At 33.2% G+C, this 14,785-nt stretch overlaps 1 protein-coding gene across 4 annotated transcripts in view; it reads left to right on the top strand.

Annotated features, from left to right (window-relative positions):
- Positions 1–14,785, top strand: part of ADGRB3 (adhesion G protein-coupled receptor B3) — a 726,710-nt gene that overhangs the window by 403,469 nt on the left and 308,456 nt on the right. For all 4 annotated transcript variants that reach the window (XM_027603097.2, XM_027603095.2, XM_027603096.2 and 1 more), the window contains 2 exons: positions 473–548; positions 13,287–13,389. In XM_027603097.2, coding sequence (XP_027458898.1) covers positions 473–548; positions 13,287–13,389 — 179 coding nt within the window. The remainder of the gene's footprint in view (positions 1–472; positions 549–13,286; positions 13,390–14,785) is intronic.

Raw genomic sequence — 14,785 nt, 5'->3', positions numbered from 1 at the left:
AGATATTATTTTGGTATATAAAAGCAAATTTAAGAAAAAATTCAGTTTTGGGAACATCTTTAGCCGCCTCTAAAAATTAATGGCTACTTTTGACAGCGACATCGGAGTCTTCCTTTTTACCTTGGAGATTTTGACCTTCTAGCTTAGAGCTCCAAAAGAAAATTGTTTTTCTTTCCCCATATCATTGGGAATTGAAACTCCTTAGCTGCAACTACTGTAGCCTTCTGTCTCAGCCTGGTGAAGGAAGATTACTTCATATGACACAAAAACCCTGAAAACTCATCTTTTTGAGCTACCATTAATATGTATGGTGTGTGGGTTAATCTGTTCCATGCATGGTTAGGAAGGCATTTCTTCTACTCAGCTTTGCATCAGCAAGTACTGGAATCCCCCTGTAATGAGAAGATTAAAGTTTTAGAAGACAGTATTTTTCTTGTCGTTTCACTAATATTTTTAATTTCATTTTTTCTAGAGTTAGATGAATCATTGGTATTTGTTCTTGGAGCAGTCCTGTACAAAAACTTAGATCTAATTTTGCCCACTTTGAGGTAAGCTATGAAATAATAAGCTGTTATAACCTTTGTAAATTATTCCAAAAATGTGATTATAGCTCATGCTATGAAAATAGTCAAACAAGCTTTGTTAACACAAAAGGCTTTTTCTTAAATTAAATAGAAAATACCCATTTAATGAACAGCTTATTAGCATATTATGCACTTCAAAACAACTAGAAAAACACTTTTGGTCTCTGATTATACCCCTGCAATTCTTTTGTAACTAATCATGACTTGCCTTAAGACTAAGGAAAAAAAAAAATTAAGGAAAAGAAAAAACTCAAGTCTCTGTAGTAGAATGGGTTGTTTTAAAATTAATCTGTCTTCTCTCTTTATTTGCACTTAATGGTACTGTTCATCAACATTACATGAAATTAAAGGAGTGCTATGATGACTGGGACTGCATGCTTTGTTCTTCATTTGCACAAGATCTCAATTTGCCTCTAAATAAATATTCAATTATAGCGACATTAAGAAAAAATGCTGTTGTTAAATTAGAAGACTATTTTTGGAAGAAATCCATTGATTTCTTTCCTCCCAGACATAAAAAGAAACAATTGCACATAGTAATTCTATGAACATTTATTTGCTCTATTGTCTTAACTACTTTACCTGATCTCACAGAAAACATCCTTTATACCTACTTGGGTAGTGATGTTCTCACTCATGATGACCTGTTTCCTCCACCCCATTTCCTTCTGGATGACTGAGACCAAGTTTTTTTTTGTTGTTTTTTGTTTTAGTTAAACACAGCCACATTTGCGGTGAGCTCTTACTCACACCCTTATGAATAAAACCTTAAGTTTTTAGGGAGGAAGGACTGTAAATGATGTATACAATTGTACCAGAAGCATAACAAATAGTCTCATAAATAAACACAATTAGAGTTCAGTCCGGCAGAAAAAAGGCCTTGCAAGGAAGCAACTAAGTTTTCTGCAGCGGCAGTGACTAGTCATGATTCTTTGGAGAAAATCTTTCCATGTGCAGCAAATTATTAATACAGTCAGTAAATCTCTAGCTGCAACCAAAGAGACAACTAATGGGAAGTTGAGTTTTCTTTAATTATCTTCTTCTCTGGATGGAATTTGGGCTTTCTGAATTTGAATCGGTCTGTGTTTGCTTTTGTTCTACCAACTTTTCCACTGGTTTTGTTAAAACACTTTGGTGTGCACAATTACAGATAAAATAGACTTATACTTACATTGCCTTTAACTTTGCATGTGGTGTTTATTTGATAAGAAATGTGCTCAAGTTCAGTATACCCAGATACTCAAAGTTAGATCCTTATTTCTGTAGGGGGTTCATTTGTATGAAGCTAATCTTTCAAGAACTCTAGACTAGACACTAACTTAAAATCAGAGGACTTGGGTTTTAATTTTAATTTCACATAACAAAAAATTTATAAACTTGTCCAGTCACTCAGAAATTGTCTGCCTTCAGTTCAGCTTTAAAATATAAGCACCAAATAAATAAATAAATAAGCACCTAGATGTGCAACATTCACCCTGTTTGCTGCTGAGAGACATAGTGAATGCAAATAAAATATTCAACATAAAATGCTTTAGATTGTGATACAGTTTTTCTCCTACCTGTCTAACAAAGTTGCATTATGATTAATCTTGTTTTGCATAATACCATAGAACTCACTCGTACACCATAAGCCAGGTTATTCCATGTTTCATAAATTTATAGTCAAGGGAATTGAAAATTTATTTAGGGTAGACTAATGGGTATGTTATGAATGATTTAATGGATAAAGCAGGGAATTGTCCAGAGCAGCGGCCCCCCTAATACCACCTGTGACACAAACGGATTCAAATTTGCAGGCAAGTCATTGACTTTTTTATATGTATGTTGTGGGGTTGAACTCAAAGGTTCTCTCCAACTTCAAAAATTCCTTGTCTTTATTGCAATAAAACTGGAGAATTGTGCAGTTCTGACATATTCTTTAGCTTAAAGTCCTTAACAACCTTTATATAAGAACTGTGAATACCCACTTATACTTTCTATGTACAAAGTAATTAGGTAAATGACTATAGGAAAACAATATTCGCATTTAGACTGGGAATAATGACAATGGAATGCTCAGGATGAAATATTTGTTTAAGTACTGTTTCAAAGGTGAAATATTAGCATTTACTTCTCATTTCCTTTTATTTTATACAGTAAAATAATGTAATGAAGCATCCTCAGGCTTGGTTTTTGTTTTTGTTTTTGTTTTATTATTCTCCTTTTCAAAAAACTATTCCAGAAAGTTGAGTTAGTAATCATACCAATGATAGATCTGCTAAATAAGAGAAGCCTTTGAAAGGACAAGGGTGATGTCTTTGTTTTAGTCACTGAACAAATATTTACTAAGCAGCAACCTGGCTAACCTTACTGTCTGAATTCTTTTAAATCTTTTCTACTGTCGAAACTCCAGAACAGTGCTTAATAAATAACAAAGGTCCAAGAAATGTTTACTGGAATAATTAATTGTCTTATCTGATAGAATATTCTACATAAGCCATTTTTAAAATAATAAGGTACATAGACATTTAGCATATATGCCATACAAATATGTTAGGAACAGAGGAATAAAATACATATTTCTTGTTGTTTTACTTATAAATTGGACTATGTGAATTGAACCCAGTAGGGAAGGGAATATCTTCCAATTCAACATGCAAAAATACACAGATTTGCTCTTTATGTTTAGTTATTTACCAAATTTTCATGACACATTTTCCTGAGTGATCATTTTACTAATTGTCTGTTGAAACTATTGGAGCCAAGTTTCCCATACACTGAATAATGTTAGGCTTGCTGTTAAGTTTCCAGAAATTTTATATTTTGATACAATCATTTTCAAAACAATACTTTGCATAATTTCTCTCATGGGGACTAGGAAGGAGAAATTGATGTAATGTTTTGAATAGATATGATTTAGAAATTTCCCTTCATACATAGGCAGAAATAACTTTGCATGTTGAGTCTTTTATTTAGAGATTTCTTTTCTTCTCTTGCCCTACTATGCATTCAGCTATTCTTCAAGCTGCAATTTTTATTTTGCCATTTGATTGTCTTCCCTTTTACAATTAAGTAAATTTAGATTGTCCCTTCAACTGAAGGAATATTCTCTACTTTTGTCCAAACTAAATATGTGCTGTTCTCAGCCTTCCACTTTTATCCCTCTTAGAATAATTTTTGATAGTCAAAAAGCATAAACCAGGATATTAGTGCTGCAAGGTCCTTTAAAGGTTAGTACCATCTAGAATTCTAATTTTTCACATGAGAAACTGACTTCCTTATTAGTTCAGTGACGTACCCAAGATTATGTGTCCAGTAGGTCACTGAGTTCTAATCCAACTCAAGTCTTCTCGGCCAAAACCAGGACTCTTCCACTGTCTTGCTTCCTCTGTAATGCTAGTATCGATTCCTTTGAGCAATACAAACTATGCACTTCGATGTTAGTGTGAATACGTATCGCTCTTATGCTGAAAATCTTCTAAGGTCAAGGAGGAGGTGACCATGCATGAGCAAACTCAAGGAAACTTGAGGGTCAATGTGGTGGTCCCAACCCAGGCTACTGACATCAAGGCATGAGGCTATCACTCTTCCCAGCCCCTCATGACCATTTTTGGGATGAAGGCTGGCCAGCAGAGGCTAGAGGGTCTTTTGAGACAGGCGAGGCCACCCACACACATCCCCCACTCAAGTCAAGAAACTAACAACCACTCACAGCCTGACAAGCTCCCAAACCACTGGTGAGGAGTTTTAACTTTTAGGAGGACAATTTGGCAATATCAAGAGGCTTTAAAAATGCATTGTCATTGATGCAAACACTTCTAGGAATTTATGGTACAGAAATTATCTCTAAGGAAAAAAATGTGTATCCAATCATACACTCAAGCTAGCATTTAAGAAACAGTTGTAAACAGTCTATTTTCTGATTCATTTAATAGATTCCAGTTTTATAGGAAATCACAATACTTTTGAGTATAGGAGCAATGTGTAGTTTCCCTGTAGGACATGTGGACGATGTAGTCCTGTTAAAAAAAAAAAAAAAGCATTTTAATGTAGCTATTAACATTCACGACACTGTAAAGGATCTAATTAAAATTATATGCAAATTCCACTATAGTATTAAAATGCCAGGAAAAATACAGATGAACAAAAAGCAACAATGTTCTCATAAGCCAGTAGTGGTTTGGAAGTTATCTTTCAAAAAGGAAAAAAAATTTCAATAATGCAAAACCACATGAATTTGCTGTCAGGTACACCAACCTAATAAAGATAAATGACGTGGAATTTTTTTCATATTTAGCAAATGGAACTCATTTGAGTTTGTATATTATAGGAATTAAAAGCAAATGGGAAAAGTAATTGAACTAAATTATTTTGAAATAATCAAAAAATGGAAACATAATTACTTTTAAACCCATACATTCCGAAGGCAATCACCCTGAAATTGTTGAGTTCTCTTAAGAGCACCTGTTCTTCAGGTTCAGGACCTAAACTTTGGATCTTGCTTCTTCATTCTGAGTTTTCAATGACATATTGTAGTTTTTGTGATATCCGGTATCTTTTTATAATAGCCTATTGTGAGGACACTAGAAATTAAAATTATCTATGGGAATAACAAATTTGCATGACTAATACTATGAAATATTATTATGCATTCAGCATATTACTTACAAAAATCTGAGTTTAATTTAGTCATACCTTTTGAAAGTGAATTTAAATCCCTGATCACTTAACTTCTTTGTAGTTCTAGGTGTTACATCCCTCAGTAAACCCACCTTGAAATCCTAATTAGTTTTAAAGCACTAAATTAGCCCAATCTTACTTTTTAACAGCCATCAGCTGATTTTAGTTTTAAAAGCAAATATATTTAACATGATTTTGATGAAGTCCCAGTTCCTAGTATACATGAAATCATCTATTTTGTTTTGGTTTTATTTAAATTGGGGGGCTAGTTTGAAACAATTATGAAAACTCTCAAGTTAGAAGCTACATGAACTATAATTCTAAACATGGAAAGAGGTTACGGTAATTTTAATAACTTTTATTAAACTATTAACACCTCTTTATTGTACCTTATCCGGTTATCCTTTATTTGCACAATAAGTTCCACAGTCCTCTTCACTGATGTCTATTTGTAACACTGCAGTGCATTTTCTTAAATGTGGTAAAAAACATATAACATGAAACTTACCCATCTTAAGATGCACAGAATAGTAGTGTTGAACTATATCCACCTTTTTGTGCAACAAATCTCTAGACCTTTTTCATCCTGCAAAATTGAAACTGTATGCTCTTTGAACAACATCCTTTCTCTCACCTCCTCCCAGCCTCTGTGTTTCTAAAACTTTGACTACGGTAGGTACCTCATATGAGTGGAATCATGCATTCTTTGGTTTTTTGTTTTTGTTTTTGTTTTCGGTAACTGGTTTCACTTAGCATAATGTTTTCAATGTTCACCTTTGTTTTTTTTTTTTCCTTTTTTTTAAACTTTTATTGTTATGTTAATCACCATATATTACATAATTTGTTTTGGTGTAGTGTTCCATGATTCATTGTTTGTTCATGCATATGACAGAATTTTCTTCTTTTAAAGCTGGATAATATTCCATAGTCTGTATATACCATATTTTCTTTATCTATGATCTATCAACAGATATTTAGGATGCTTCCACCTCTTGGCTATCATGAATAGTGTTGCAATAAACAAGGGTGTGCAAATATCTCTTTGAGATTCTGTTTTCAATTCTGTTGGTTATATATCCAGAAGTGGAATTTCTGCATCACATGCTAATTATATTTTTGATTTTTTTTGAAGGATTTCCATACTGTTTTCCAAGCAACTGCACCATTTTACATTCCCACTAACAATGCACAAGGCTTCCAATTTCTCCACAACAATGCCAACACATTATTTTCTGGGTTTTTTTATTGTTTTGTTTTGTTTGTTTGGATAGTATCCATCCTAATAGGTATGAAATGATATCTCATTGTGGTTTTGATTTGCATTTCCCTGATGATTAGTGATGTTGAGCATCTTTTCATATACTCGTTGGCCATCTCTGTATCATATTTGGAGAGATGTCTAAGTCTTTTGCCCATTTTTTTAATCCTATTTTTTTTTGTTGTTGGTGAGTTTTAGGATTTCTTTATATATTCTCAATATTAACCCTTTGACAGATATATGGCTTATAAATATCCTTTCTTATCCCATAGACTGCCTTTTCACTCTGTTACTTGTTTACTGCACAGAAGTTTTTAAGTCTGATGTAGTACTATTTGTGTAGTTTAGTTTTTGTTGCCTGTGCTTTTGGTGTCATATGAAAGCAATCATTGTCAGATTCAATGTCATGAAGCTTTTCCCCTATGTTTTCTTCTAGGAGTTTTATAGTTTCAAGTCTTATGTTTAGATCTTTAATCTATTTTGAGTTAATTTTGTTATATGGCACAATGTAAGGGTCCATTCTTTTGCATGTGGATGTCCAGTTTTCCCAGCATCATTTGTTGAACAGATTATCTTTCCCCCATTGTGTGTAGCCTTGGCACCATTGTCAAAGATAATTTGAGCCTATAAGAGAGGGTTTATTTCTGGGCTTTCTATTCTATTCAGTTGGTTTATGTGTCTGTCACATGTCTTTATCCCAGTACCATACTGTTTTGGCTTGCTGTAGCTTTGTAATATGTTTTGAAATAAGGAAACAAGGCATCTAGCTTTGTCTTACTTCATAAAGATTGTATTGACTATTCAGAGTTTTTTGAGAATCCATATAAATTTCAGGATTCTTTTTTCTATTTGGGTAAAAAAGGTGTCATTGGGATTTTTGATAGGAATTGCAGTGATCTTTAGATTGCTTTGGGTAGTACAAACATTTTAACACTATTAAGTCTTCAAATTCATGAACATGGGACATCTTTCCATTTATTTGTGTCTTCTTTGATTTCTGTCAGCAAGATTTTCTTTGGGGGGGGTTTCAGCATAAAAGTCTTTTACTTTCTTACATTCATTCCTAAGTATTTTATTCTTTTTTATTCTATTATAAATATTTTTTTCCTTAATTTACTTTTTGGATTATTTGTTAGTGTATAAAAATGCAACTGATTTTTAAGTGTAAATGTTGTATCCTGTAACTTTGCTAAATTTGTTTATTAGTTCTGACAGGGATTTTGTGGAATCTTTAGGGTTTTCTACATATAAGATCATTTCACCTTGAACATAGGTAATTTTGCTTCTTCCCTTTGCATTTGGTTGCCTTATATTTCTCCTTCTTGCCTAATTGCTTTGGTTAGGAATGCAATACTATGTTGAATAGAAGTGGCAATAGATGGCATCCTTGCCTTGTTCCTCATATAACAGTGAACACTTTCAGTTTTTCACCATTGAATATAATGTTAGCTATTGGTTTATCATGTACAGTCCTTACTATGTTGAGATACATTCCCTCTATGTCTAATTTGTTGAGTTTTTATCCTGAAAAAATGAATTTTTTTTCAAATGTTTCCGCATCAATTGAAATGATCATGTTTTTGTCCTCCGTTCTGTTAATGTAGTATATTACCTTGATTTTCATATGTTGAACCATCCTTGCATCCCAGAAATAATTCCCACTTGACCATGTTGTATGATATTTTTAATGTGTTGTTGAATTTGATTTGCTAGTATTTTGTTTAGATTATTGCTTTTTTTTGTATCACTCTTCATCAGGAATATTGGCCTGTAGTTTTCATTTCTTGTATCTTTTTCTGATTTTGGTAGGAAGGTCTCATAAAGTGAGTTTGGAAGTATGTCCTCCTCTTCAAAGTTTTGGAAAAGTTTGAGAAGAATTGATGTTAATTCTTCTTTACATATTTGATGGAATTTTTCCAGCGAAGCCATCTGTTCTTGGGCTTTTCTGTGTTGGGAGGTTTTGATGACAGATTCAATCTCTAATAGTTACAGGTCTGTTCCATTTTTAAATTTCTTCATGAATCTTAGTCTTGGTAGCTTTTATGTTTATAGGAATTTCTTTTAAGTTATCCAAATCATTAGCATGTGATTGTTTATAGTAGTCTCTTGTAATCCTTTTTATTTCTGTGGCATCAGTTCTAATATCTCCTCTCTTCATTTCTGGTTTTTGTTATTTTAGTTTTCTGCCTTTAATTAGTTAATCTAGTTAAGAGTTGGTCAATTTTGTTGATTTTTTTTCAAACAACTCTTATTTTGGTTGATATTTTCTATTGTTTTTCTGTTCCCTATTTCATTTGTTTCTGCTTTAATCTTTATTGTTCCCTTCTTTCTGCTAACTCTGGTTTTAGGTTTTTTTTTCTAGTTCTGTGAGATATAAAAACAGGTTGTTGATTTGAGCTCTTCTTTTTAAATGGAAGCATTTACTCCTATTTCTGTCTTAGGGCTTTTGCTGTGTCCCATTAGTTTTGATAATGTGTTTTCATTTTCATTTGTCTCAAGATATTTTTAGTTTCTCTTGTAGTCTGTCCTTTGGTCATTGATTGTTCAAGAGTGTTTTATTTAATTTCCACATATTTGTGAATTTTCCAGTTTTGTTTTTTTTTTTTTTTGCCTTTGATTTCTAGTTTCATTCCACTGTGGTCAGAAAAGATACTTAGTATGATTCCAATCATCTTAAATTTGTTCAGACTCTTTTTGTGGAATCACCTGTGATTTATCCTGGAGAAGACTCTATATGCACTTGAGAAGAACGTATATTCTGCTGTTGTTGAATAGGGTGTTCTTTATATGTCTGTTAGATCCAACTGATCTATAGTGTTGTTCATGTCCTCTGTTTCTTATTGATCTATTATCTGGTTGATTTATCCATCATGAAAGTGGGGTATTGAATTGAAATCTACTATTTTTGTGTTACTGTCTATTTTTCCCTTCCATTCTGTCAACATTTGCTTCATATATTTGGGTGCTCTGCTATTAGGTATGTATATGTTTATAATTGTTTTATCTCCCTGGTGAATTGGCCCTTTTATTAGTATATAATTCTTCTTTATCTCTTATTATGGTTTTTGACTTAAAGTCTATTTTGTCCATTACAAATATGACCATCTATGCTTTCTTTTGGTTACCATTTGCATGGCCATCATTTTCCATCTTTCACTTTCAGCCTGTGGTATGTCCTTATACCTAAAGTGAGTCTCTTGTAAACAACTACATTCCATTTTATAGTCACTTCTTTTTACTCTCTTTAAGATATGGTTTATATACTCTAAGTGCCTTAAGCCTTTGTAATAATTGTGAAGAATAACTTGGGTCTCCTTTGAATGAATAACTCTACACATTTTAAATGTTTTAGCCAAACCTACTAGCACAAATTTCAAGAATAGAAAAAAACTTTATTATTGCAGTCATGAAATCCATTTGGCTATAAGCCCTGCTTTCCCAGCAGTGAATATAAATGTGTGCCCAGCCAGAAAGCATTAGCAGATCACAAAGCCTGACATGGCACATAAGGAGCCAGCTACTCACTTATGCAAATTAGAATAAGTTGATGGAATAAATTAAAGATAATTTCACATGCTATACACTTTTTTAAAAGGGACCCACTGCATAATGTAAATTTGATTATTTTTCCTTCATTAAGCATTTTAATACCATGATAATGGCATTACATTTTAATCCAACTTGGTCAAAAGTTTGATATTTTTGTTTATTATGTGTTTATTTAAAATGATATTTAAACATGTGTTAGCACTAAAATGTGCAAAGCATAATACAAATGAGGATACATAAATGCTAGATACAAATCTTGCCCTCCTTGAACTTATAATCATGTGGAAGGAGACATACATATCATTAATGGATGTTGTGGTAGAGATAGTTACATATTAGCAGGACAGGGTAGGGGAGAGTACTAACATGAGTGTGATGAGAACATCCATCTGCATAATTATATTGGCATGCAACCTTTCCCAGTTGAATTCTAAATAAGTTCACACACACACACACACACACACACACACACACACACAGCAAAAGTCATAGGTGGGCTCTGTCCTCTAGGGGTCATCTCCACCAGGCCAGTTGAGAAGCTGATAAACCTGGCACAGCGTAACATACCCTACAGAGGGCTGCTCATCTTAGCTACTTTGCTTTCTATACCCCAGTTTCTCAGGGTCTAAATTCCCACATGCCCAAACACACAAAGAGAGCTTCATAAATATTTTGACAAAATTATAAATTCTTGCTTGGAATACTCACATCTGTATTTTCCAGTAAATGATCCACTTACACAACTTTAAAATAATACAAAATATCTGTATACCATTAAATTTAACTAACGTTTATTAATTAAAATTAGCAGTTGAGTTAAATTAACATTGGCTTTATTTATAGCAGAGAAATGGGATTATAAATAGAACCAGAATAAAGAGGCAAAATGAATTAAAGTGACGTAAATATTTTTGTTTCAAAGTAAACAAACCAGAACTCAAACATATTCAGGCTAATTTGGAAAAGGAACTTGCATCTGTGTGCTCAGGACTATTCTCTGGGCGAAACCTCCATAATTCTTTTTGGTGGTGACAGACAAACATTCTCCCCAATCCCAAATTATATACACCTTGTCATGCTCTGAGAATCCTGTCACATCTGCTAATATAATTAATTGCCCAACATCACCTCACAGCTTTGTTAATTCCATCTATTCTCACCTGATGCCCTGAACACCCTTACTCGGAGAAACAGGGAACAATAAATTTGCAAAGGGAACTTGGCATTTAAAGTTTACTTTCATATCATTCTCAGTGCAACTGACCTTCAGTTAGTATTAAATGAAATAAAGGACAGTTAACCAGCCCTCTCTGTTTGCAGCTACCTTCCCCTAAGAAATATAAGGTCAAATTTTACTTTGTTGTTCTTTACTTTTTACTGTTAGGCTAGATACCATGAAGCTTCCTCAGTGTTTAAGAATTTGTTATTTGACATTACTGAATACATGAGAGATGGGCTAAAAAATGTTATCCAACTCAAAATATGTTTATAGTTCCTCTATTACTAAATATGGTTAATTCCTCATGGTGGCAGAGTCAGCATTTTTTTCTTGTGAAATATCATGGCAAAGACCATCCCATTAGAGAAAAGATTTTCACAAAGAATGTGGGGTTCAACATTGTTCTACAGTATTAGAATTATACAGTTTTGATGGTATGGCCATTTTTGGAAAGAGTGTGGCATTTACTTATAAAATTAAACATGCTTTCACCACATGATCAAGTCCACTCGTAGGTATTTACCCAAAACATATGAAAACACGTGTCTATGTAGAAAGTATGTATGCCAATTATTCATAATAGCCAAATATGAATAGTACTATTCATAAAAACTAAAAACCAGAAGTAACCCACAGGTTGTTTACATAATTGATGAGTAGGTCACAAACTGTGTTATAGCCATATCATGGAATAGTACTCACCTATAAAGAGAAACAAAATGGATGAATCTCAGAAACATTATGCTAAGTGAATTAAGTCAAACATGAAGGTCTTTGTACTGTATGATTCTATTTAAATGAAATTCTAGAAAAGGCATGATTTTAGTGGCAACATGTTCATTAGTTGCCTGGAACCTTGGGAGCAAGAGGGGATCAGATGCAAAGAGTTCAAGGAAAGTGTTCAGGGTGAGGGATCAGGTTGTCTATCTTGATTTGGTGCTGCTTGCATGGTAGTATACAATTACTAAAAGCATTAAACTGCCCACTTAAAATTGGTGAATTTTATTATCTACAAATGATGCTGTGAACAACAAAAAAGAAGGAAAAATGGAATGACTTCATTTTTGGTACCCGTTACAAATTCCCCGGAATAGTACACGTTCTATAGAAGAACATGCTCTGTGATTTGTTTCAAGTCAAAAAGAAGGGATGGAATAAATATATATAGCTGAAAGTATAATAAAACTTAAAATCTCTAAATAAGAGGTGATGTGTAGCATTTTATACATGTTGGATAAAACTTGTACGTACAAGAAAGAGTTGGCTCAGTTTTATATGTTTATGTTTATGGATAATTTTTGTAGCTTGTAAATATATTTAAAACTTCTTTGTGGGTGAACTGTAATTGGTAAGGTATTTCAAAAGGCAAATGTATTCCTTCCATGGAGCATATTGAGATAAAGAAGTGGCCTGAAATTCTCTATTGCTTAAATGAATGATGGTCAATGATTAGCAACAGCATTTATTTACATTTAAACGCTGCTTGCTTTCATGCTAAACCACATCCCAATCATTCATCTTAATGAATTTTGAGATAGTCTAAAAAAAACCACCAAGATAGCACTTTACAAGAAGAATATTTGGTCTCCTGGAGAACAAAACTGTTAAGTCCACCTGGAGATAAATGGATTATATTCATTTAAAGATTGCCTGAAGGTTTGAATTCACAATCCATCTCTCTTGTAGGTGAATCAGATTTAAGTAATCAAAAGTTTGTCAGTGCTGCTACTTTTTCATCTTCCCTACATCTAAAATGGTACAGTCAGCAATAGCTTCCCCCCACAAAGTTTTCTAGTTCCAGATAGGGTTTGTTTATAAGAAGAAGTGAACTGTAGCTTTCCATGAGTAGTACTTTAGTATCATGCTTAAAATCTGTTTGCCCAAGGTTTCTCTGTTTTCCTTAAGATACGTTAGGATATATTTATTTAACATGCATCCCAACACGTACTGAGCAGGAGGAATTCATACTTGTCATCGATCCTTTCTCCTTTTAATAATCATAATTACTCTGTTTCAGAAATTACACTGTTGTTAACTCCAAAATCATCGTGGTCACAATAAGGCCTGAACCCAAAACAACTGATTCGTTCCTGGAGATAGAACTAGCTCATCTGGCTAATGTAAGTATCGTCCATGTGGCATTGAGTTGCTTATAGAATTTACCTTTTAAAAAAGGTTAACACTCATTTGATTAGACCAAAACACATTTTTCTAGACTTTTTAGAGTTATAAACGAAGTGATTTGTCATGAAGGTATATATTATATGGAAACAAAATGCCGGGAGATACCAAGTGATGTGCATGCATTTTTGATAACTCTACTTCTGGTGCCTGTATAGTTTGAAATACTGTTTTTATCAAGTTTTATAAAAATGCAGAATTTTGTTTTTTTAAAAAAATACCAGATTATCCTATGCTTTTGTCCGTAATAAAACTCCCTTCAGTTTATCCAAGATAATAGTTACTAAATTGTTTATCTACGTACACATCTTTACTGGGCTCTGAGCCAAGCAGTGGAGGAGACCAAGATGAATAAGAACCTGTCTCACCACGTGGTGGGGAAGATTGCCACGAAAATACATAGGTTTAAGATGCATACAGCAGTAGAAGTTATAAACATAATACAAAGGGGAACAATTAACTTCAGAGTACCCAGAGTAGGAGAATGGGCGGGATGGCATATGAAAGTGCTAGGTCAAGGATCAGAGAAACCTACTTCAAACTACCTGGGTACTCCAGTAATCCAAATCTAAACCTCTCATTCCAGAATGACAAGAACGCTTTCTTGAATCCATCCAACTGCAACTGAAATTCTTTAAATCTTGTCCAGTCCTTCTGTAGAAATTTAAAATTTCTTATATTTTACACATTCACTTTAAATGCTTCAATCATTGATGAGTAGGGACAAGGAAAGTGATTCCTATTAAGGCTCTCCTGATTATACTTCGATACTCCCTGTATTAAACTGAGGCACTCTCATGTGTTGCATTACACAGTTTTTTTTTAATTCCTTGAAAAGTTTCTGTGAAGCTGACCTTTACATACAAATAACAGAAGCACAGAGTGTCATTTTCCCAAATTGATAAATTTAATGAATGACATAACAGAATTTATACTCACATCCTTTAGTTTACAAAACCTATGTATTCTCTCCTATTTTATAATTTCTGTTTTCCAAAAAGAAAATCAATCTTGGTTTTATAAAAAATGACAATAATCTTCCCTGTAAACCACTTTTTACTAAAATGCCTCAGGCTTCCTAGATTGTTTAATGAAGATCTCAAATCTCTTAATAATGACTTTTAAACATCACAACTAATACTTAAACTATTAGGTCTTTTTCTGCTTTTGCCAAAATGTGACCATACCGGTTCTATTTAATTTTAAGAATGTGTTTTATTTCTATAAAATCTACCTCCTTTATACTAAGAATAATCTCATCTCTACCTAATCTCATCACTGCACTGAACGCTGGGAATTCCTTTAACATTAGTTTTGAGTAAGGAACTTATTTTT

This window comes from Zalophus californianus, chromosome 7 (genome assembly GCF_009762305.2).
Source record: "Zalophus californianus isolate mZalCal1 chromosome 7, mZalCal1.pri.v2, whole genome shotgun sequence".
Lineage (NCBI taxonomy): Eukaryota > Metazoa > Chordata > Mammalia > Carnivora > Otariidae > Zalophus > Zalophus californianus.
The sequence above is the reverse complement of the archived record's forward strand: the minus strand, read 5'-3'. Positions and strand labels throughout refer to the sequence as shown.